Source organism: Necator americanus, chromosome V, assembly GCF_031761385.1.
Source record: "Necator americanus strain Aroian chromosome V, whole genome shotgun sequence".
In the NCBI taxonomy this organism is placed as follows: domain Eukaryota; kingdom Metazoa; phylum Nematoda; class Chromadorea; order Rhabditida; family Ancylostomatidae; genus Necator; species Necator americanus.
In genome coordinates this window covers 22,853,256-22,861,351 of record NC_087375.1, presented here as the reverse complement: position 1 = coordinate 22,861,351, position 8,096 = coordinate 22,853,256, and the positions used below count along the sequence as shown (strand labels likewise).

At 41.6% G+C, this 8,096-nt stretch overlaps 2 protein-coding genes across 3 annotated transcripts; one reads left to right on the top strand and one right to left on the bottom strand.

Moving 5' to 3' along the window:
- Nucleotides 1–295: 295 nt before the first annotated feature.
- On the bottom strand, nucleotides 296–550 carry RB195_014907 (uncharacterized protein; the record flags this gene model as incomplete). Its single annotated transcript, XM_064205371.1, has 1 exon — nucleotides 296–550. The coding sequence occupies one exon, from the start codon at nucleotides 548–550 to the stop codon at nucleotides 296–298; it is 255 nt and encodes an 84-aa protein (XP_064061252.1).
- An 898-nt stretch (nucleotides 551–1,448) lies between these two features.
- RB195_014906 (uncharacterized protein) lies at nucleotides 1,449–7,924 on the top strand (the record flags this gene model as incomplete). 2 transcript variants are annotated; one of them, XM_064205370.1, is made up of 3 exons in its annotated part: nucleotides 1,449–1,509; nucleotides 3,268–3,408; nucleotides 7,794–7,924. In XM_064205370.1, 3 exons carry the CDS (start codon nucleotides 1,449–1,451, stop codon nucleotides 7,922–7,924), a joined length of 333 nt encoding a protein of 110 aa, XP_064061251.1. The 2 variants fall into 2 exon arrangements, with proteins under 2 accessions (XP_064061251.1, XP_013297128.1); XM_013441674.2 differs by lacking the exon at nucleotides 1,449–1,509 and having other exon boundaries at nucleotides 3,276–3,408.
- Between the last annotated feature and the right edge of the window lie 172 nt (nucleotides 7,925–8,096).

The following is an 8,096-nucleotide window of genomic DNA, read 5'->3' as shown; positions in this document are numbered from 1 at the left end:
CGTTGTCAGAGTGATGACAAGTATTGGCAAAAGATTCTTCAGATGTTCTGATCATATTCTGTCGAACCGGATTCCATACGATTCCTCACCGACATGATGACACTTCGGACAGCAGAACCTCTGGAATGACATGTCCGTCTTCGCTCAGGCTGCGAAGAGGCAGTGGGGCTACATAGCTTTCGAAAAGATTGAATTTGTGAATGATCTTTTCAATTCCCCTCTCGATGCAATGGTCGTTCCATTTATGCTCTGAATAGCAATCACTTTTTTTAACGATAAGGAAGCTCCGATGGGCCTAGCTACTGCTCTTGCTCGCCTCTGCTGCTTCAGCCGGTACTGCTGCTCTACCATCTTCAAGGCCTTCCTTTATCGCCTCTCTGCGAAACGTTACGAGCTCGGACGCGAGTTCTTTGATCCCTGCGGTTCGTGGTGCATTACACTGGTGTATCAAGAGTTTGTGGAGACATAGTAGTTTTAAAACTCTCAGCCTTCTTCGTGTAGTTGTGAAGATGTTCAATGAGCCAGTCGTATTGCTCGTCGATGTGTCCATTGCGGAGTCTTCCCAATGCCCGGGTAGCTTGGCGAAGAGATCCCAGTTAACGATAGTTCTAGAATTTCGCTCTCTAAACTTCTTTCCTATCCAGGCTTTCTTTCCTATCCATTTAAAGGAAAATATTTCTCGGAGGTGATGGTCTAGTTTCGAATAGAACTTTGGCAAAACAGCGACATCCGTCAGGAAGAACCTTTTACTGACGATGATGTAATCAATTTCATTACGATACCTCCACCCGAGGACTCTCACATTCAGCGTAGGGAGGAAGGCTCTTGGAATTGTGGATTCCCATTAGTAGCCCTTGTCGTCATGATAAACGAAGAGAGCCTCTCCCCTTGCTTGTTCCTTTAGTTTTTCCTTTCCTGTAGTGCTTAAGTCGCGATGTAAAGTTTCTCAGACGTTTTTCTGTGATCACTCTTAACCTTGAAATCAGCAGCAATGACCTTGTGGAGAGTAAGGTATTTTCTGTGAAACTAGGTACATGTGGAAAGCATTAACATATTTTTCATCGCAGCGTGATGTTGGAGCGTAAGCGACAAAGATGGTCAAAGCTGACGTTGAACCACATCTTCTCCTTCGCAAACGTGTGATTTTGGTCGTAAGTTGTTTGAAAGAGTTGATGTTTCTTGCCGTACTCGTGCTGTTGAACTCCACCAACTCCTCCGCTATCTCCTAAGCACACTTTTCTCATATATACGGCGTTCGTGGCTTTCCTCTGGAATCAAGAATCTTTTTTTATTAGTTTAACTTGTTGGTGAAATTTTAAAACCCATGGGCAGGTTGCAAGCATCTATTCAAACAGACTTCTGTGAAGGTTGCATCCTTCCAGAGTGATCAAATGGAGCTTATTTGTAGGAGGCGACTCCAAAAAGCCTTCCTTCCACCTGCTAGTCACATGATTGCGAGCGGTCTTGTGAGAGACGAGGAAGACAGTCCTGGCACAGCAAAAACAGGGAGTCGGTTCACTGAATCTCGCGTCTCAGGGTAAGCACAAGATCGCTTCTGGTTCGCAATTAGCCCACTATCCACCAGCTGGGGACGCTCATTGATTCAGGACATACCGGCTGTAATTCCTCTAATGAGGAAGATCCGTGTCCTAATCAAACAATACCTCTGAATAGGCTGCTGAGAGGGCCGAAGAGTTTATAAGAAGTCGGGTTCTAAAAGCATGTACGTCCTTTTTACGACGATTAGGGAAGTTGTACAGAAAGACTCTGGGTTTCGTAATCTAGTATGCGAGCTCTACGTCTTCGCTGTGTTCCGCACCACGTCAAGATCTTGATACGCTTCCTTTAAGATCAATCGGCTCCAGATATCGTCAAGTGGGCGGCGACAATGTATCATAGAGGTCCCATTCATATGGAAGATATTGTGTTGTCTGTGTGTGTTTGTGTCAAGCAGAGCAAGAGCGTGTGCTGTGGCAGACTCGTTGCGCTCATGCGGTGAAAAAGACCACAGATAGTTACGTTCCGGTGCTGAATAGCTTCTTGCCATGGGTAGCGATTTCTAAATGTCAGCTGAAAACTAGAAATATTTCGCAAACTGTGGACTTTCCGTCGTCTTTCGCACTGCTGAAAGGTGCTTCAGTCATAGAATATTTGCATTTTCCAGTTAGCTTGCAGTTTTGCCTAGGCATTTCGACCATTTGGCATCAGTGGATTGTAACGGAACAATATTTTGGGGCATAATAATTTCCAGCGACAGAACCATTGGACTTTCCCAAGACTTTGAGAACTTTCTGGTGGACAAATATGAGAAAATTTTTTTTAAACAATCTCACTTATCTCACTTCTATTTAGGACCATCTATTTAGAATATTCCCGTGCTTAACAGTTATGGTTCTTGGGAAGGAGAACACCTGCAGCGCTTTTTTTACCGGCACTTAGGTAACTCGCGAAAATCTTGTAAATCAGGAATTCAAATTAAGTTAAATCAAATTAAGTAGTGAATAACAGTCGGTATCTTTGTGGAACACGGTTATATTGTTGTAATCTAGAGATGCAAAACTCCGCATCGAAAATCTTACATCCCATACTCACCGTTCACATAAAAACTGTTCAGAACAAATAAGCTAAATATAACTCAGACGATATATCGCCTTCCTTCCGTTTTGTCTTCTATTATATTTGCTTCTAACGATGAGATTTTATAATAATTTTCTCCCAGTATTAGCAATGACCAAACAGAAGGTTATTGATGAAGTAGTATAACGTCGCCAACTAAGGCGATCGAACTCCCGAATGAGTTTCACGGAAAACTTCTTATTAATGCTTGTGCTGCGATTTTACACCGATTACCGACTGTTCGTTTGAAAAAAACTGGGAATCGTTAACATTCCAGAATGTTTCTGCAATTTCAATTTGCTATCTTTAATTTGCCATTAATCTTTGCTGCTTTATTGCGTTGCTAACGTTACATTTACAATTTCAACGAAACTCTAATATGACTTCTGATAATCTAAATGAAAATGACTCCTCAAGCGTCATTTTTTCCCACACGCACTGTCCTGTCCATATCTTGGTGTACATGTACTTGCCCTATTCGGCCGTACACCTCGTGCTATTCCGGCAGATTTTGCAATTTATTCTGGGTCAGCCTTTGTTTTCTGCAGCTCGCTCTTGGCTTCTAATTTCCGCTCCTCTCCATTGCAATTCCTTTTATCGAGCAGTCATTTCTCGACCATTGATTGAGCGGAACACATCTTCTGGTTTCAGATGACGTAATGTTGTCTTCATCGTTCGTCGAACACGCAGCCCTCGGTTTCGCATTTGCCGTCCTGTCATTATTCGTATTGGCGTTTGCCATTATTGCTGTGGTTTTGGTCACCATCACAAACAGTTGCTGGTGGAATTGCGGTGAGTGTTATCATTACTGTTTACAACAAAAAAATCCTCAATTAACAGCTGAATTTTTTGTTGACAGACTCAGCTATCAACGAGGCTAACTATTAGTCTCCTGTGACTATAATTTACATATAATGTTTCCCAATCATGGGGATGATGCATTATCGGACGGAAATTGGGAACACGTCAAGGTTTCTATGAACGAACTGCCGATGAATAACTAGAATAGAAACAAACCATAGAACAAGGTTTCAAAAGCGAAATAGTTGCCTAAAACAAGGATTACAGTGGAAGAATGCCAAGAATTTTGTGATGTAATGTTTGCAAATTTGCGTAGTTTTTTAGATCACCGTTTTGTTATAACTTCCTTAAACAGCGTCTATCGGAAAACGGGTTCTATATCGAAATCGGCAGCTCATGATCTGCACGATAAATTTATTTCTATTGTGAAAATTCAATTTTTCCCCCCAAACTTTTAGTCGTGCTCGATGGCCGAAAAACACCATCAAGGTGGATTAATTTAAAGATTAACTAACTGTTTTCCAGAAATCACATTGGCTAGAGAAATTGGAGTGGGATTTTAGACATCACATTTTAAATGTAAGGAATTATGTAATATTAGAGAGAAAGCGCGGGTAGAGGCTTGACAATAAGTTTTGATTACAAAGGCACTAATTATTGATAAGACTTTGAAGAAAAAAGGAAATAATTATGATGACATGAGACTAAAAATATTTTCACTTTTAAATAACAACAGAGGAAATGATTTTTCTTAGTAGGAAAAATACGCAATATATGGAGCATAATTCGTTAATCCTAAAAGAAGAAATGGTATATACATCAATCATTTGGAGCAGCTAGAAGGGAATACCTTTGAAAAACCACTTTTGGGCATTTTTTCAAATTTGTCCCTAAGAAATAAGAGATATGAAGTATGTGCTGTAGGAATAAAAATGGCAGAAAATGAACACGAATATGAAATATGAAATTACCAAACAAATAGCAAATAGAGAATAAACTGTACCGTCTAAACTTTGCCTTTCTCGATGAACCCCCTTTGTGCGATGTCAAAGGAACTCGTTCTGCACTTATGAAAATTTTTGTTTTGCATAAAAATTGATAACTGATCGAAGTGTTATGTATTTTCATCTTCAGTTTTTCTTTGAATTGTAGGTCCTTTTACCTTGCCTTTTACTTTGCGAGAGACTCATACGGTTTCGATTTTAATGGCTAAATGCTACTGCATGTTCTTCAGCGCATCTGATTGTTCTGCAACAATTTGCACAGACAATGATAATGAGGATTTTTCCTAAGCTGAATGTTGGGAGTATTCCGAAGGAATTTATGGTCACTTACTGAGGCTCTTTGACATGCCGTGATCGACCTAAACAATCCGCACTGTCAGAGCGTTCCAAGGAAAAAATTCTCGAGAAGGTTTTTAGAGCGCTGACCTTATCTGCTGTGATGGCCTGTGCTCTTTTGATCGAGGGATCCTGGTTCCGAGTGCTTGACTACCTCTGGCGAAATTCGGGGCTATGTGACTCCAAACTGACTCTGACTTCAAATGTCGCTACCGAACCTTTTGAATCCGGAATATTATGCCTATATCAAATTACATGGGCGGGTGTGGTGTAGACGTTAGAGGTTCCGCTTCCTGCACGATCGATCGGAGGTTCGAATCCGCCCTAGTGCTCACCAAGCCTTTCATCCCTCCGGGGTCGATAAATTGGTACCAGACTTGTCTGGGAGGATAAAAGCACTGACTTGACACATCGGCTAGCCACCGCAAGTCATTGTATAGGCCAGATACACGTTCGTAAACCTCAAACGATTCTGAATTGAAGTGAACGTGGGGGCGCATCCCAAGCGGATTGATTAACGCCAGAAACTTTATCCTTTACTTTTATCCTTTATCAAATTACACACAAGGTTAAGTGTGTACGCACTTCATCCATGATCATAGTCAAATGAGTTCCTACTACTCATACTCATACTTATAAGCTCTCGGGAGCATAAGGTCTTAACATCGATGCCGATGACACCTTTTGGACACACATGTAAGTAATAAGCAACTCTTTCATAAAAATGTTCTACGCTAGTGATGATCAAATCATAAATGATAATATTCACCTAATAGCTGACAAGAACAAAAAGAAAAACCGAAAATAAGCACCAAGCAAGCAAATCGCGGTGAGAATTTATTCAACGCGTGCTCCTTGCATAAGTGCTGAAATTTGAACAAGAAGCATGTATTCTTGCGTTTAAACCCTCTGACACCTTTCTCCCATCACGAGGACCGCTTTCACTAGTACTCAACACCTTAGCAACTGGAACAGAGCAATACCGGAAGCTGAGGAGTGCTGAGAAAACCAGATTGTACCAGTCCGCACGAACAAAATTGAGGCAGTCGTCGTGACATAACGACAACTTGGCAACCTCTAGAAACCTCGCGAAAAATTCCGCTAAAACGTGCGTCAGAAACGTAAACTTTTGCTTTTGTTGTAGTGAGAGCTTTTTAGCACACTGAAAAGCTTTGTAGTCAAGCAAATCCCTAAAATTTTCAACGCTTCGTTCGTGAATCTACTCCTGTGGTAGGAGTTGCTCTTAAAATGCCTCTACTAAGGAGATTGGCTACCTTTGGCTTGAACAGCTACCGAATTAGTGGTCTTTATCCGGGCAATTAAGTGAGTTTAATGAAGAACGATGCGATTTCTGAGGATTTTTTTACTTATATCTCCGTAAACAAATTGAAAAACTTTACCTTCGATCTCCATTTTGGATGAAGGATGAAGTTCGTGGCGTTATCCATTCTGGTTCGAAACCACACTGTTCGATTCCAATTCAAATACGTTTGAGGATTACGAACGCCTTCACAATAACTTGCGGGAACGAGCCGACAAGTCAACTCAGTTTTTTTATCCTCTTAAGCAAGTCTGGTTCCAATTCATCAACTCCAAAAGAATAAAGGGCTACGTTGTAGTCGGCATCCGTGCGGTTTCGAACCATCGATCGATCTATCGTGCAGTCAAAGCGGAAACCTCTTACCAATTGCGCTACATCCACTCATTGTTTTCATCTAACACTACAATTCTCATACATTTCGGAAGAGACTGTAAGAACAGGAGGTTTGAATTCATTGTGAAGTTCAGTTGGAGTGGGTAAAATTTCAGTGAGTCTGGAAGGTCACCAAGGTGTAAAAAATAGTCGTGCGGTAATGAACCTAATTGCAATTCTCTCTTATTAACATATCTCCAGAATAACATTTCGTTGTTCGTGTACACGCTCAGGGAGGCAAGCATGCTCGGCTATAGCTGTTTGATCGAAATTTATCGGGTGACGAATTAGTGAAATGATAGTGATGCGCCACGCCAATTGGAGGCCAATGCGCATTCTCGAAAAAATTATCACTCAACCAGCGCGAGTAGACGCCTTCGCCAGTCTGTCGCGGTGGTAACACTATTTTTCATAAGTACTAATGTGAGAAAGCAACACCTGCTTAAAAACACTTCATTATCAAATCAAAAAAGGTCTGCTATTTATTCTGGTTCCACTCCATTACTCAGAACGTAAAGCGCACTCCACTTCTTCATACAACCTTAATAAAATCTATATTGCATCGGAAGAATAGGCAAAAACAAGGAATTCATGTTGTTCTGTCTCGATTTCTGGCGTAAAGCGATGTAAAGGATTGCGTAGAGGTTAGAGGGTTTCTAATCGTTCCAATCGTCGTTTTCGTAGCTTAAAGGCATCACCCCACGAATCTGGGGTGGTACGATTTACAGGCGGGTAAAGCCCATACGCGGTCGGTTGCGGCGAAGGTTCCTATGCAACAGAAGCCGTCAAAAGAAACAGTGCCTGGGTCGTCCGTTTACGCTGATATAGGGAAAGATGAATGAAATCACCCTCTTCCCCTCACTCTACGACCACGTATAGGGATTACCCGCCTGAAACCCGCACTACCCAGATTCGTAGGGTAATGCCTTTAATGTGATTTTTCGATGACCAAGCTGACAACGATGACCACATGCTCTTACGATCACGTTCAGAGTGACGGATTTTTTCAAACCAATCCGTGTCAATGTGGTTTTTACTATCAGTTAGGAAAGTTGGGGAGTTTTTTCTTACAGTTACAAATTCAGCTACAAATTAGTGATCTTTCGTTTCTGCACGCAGCAGTCAGTAACGTTAGCGTTCTTGAAAATTGGGAAGTTTTAAGATTTTCATTGTAACTCCGAAACCACTCACTGAGCAGGAATTTCATGTGCCTTTGTGCTGCCCTTTGATGGTTTAGGTAAACACAGAGATGGCGCATGCGCAGAAACCGGCATCGAATATTTGATTTTTCAGCAAAGGGGTAGAGGGCTTATTCTGACTCGTTCAACACTACTCTTTTCCAGATACGGAAGGCGATCCATTGATGGAAGACTACAACTCGTTGTTTCCTCAGGGAGAGGAAGATTGTGAAGCACACACGGAGCCTATAGATACTGTCATTGGGAACACTCCTAGAGATGCTGAAATTGTTTGATAATCCTGTTCGATATGTGGATTCTATGATATTCAAAATATTCGAATTTCGAATCATCCAGGAGTGATGCTTGGACGAGGATTCGTTCGACGAATGCTCGAGTGCCCCAAATTAGAGCGTCATTGTTTACCGCGATTTCGAGCCCAAGTGAACACACAACGCCTCACATTCT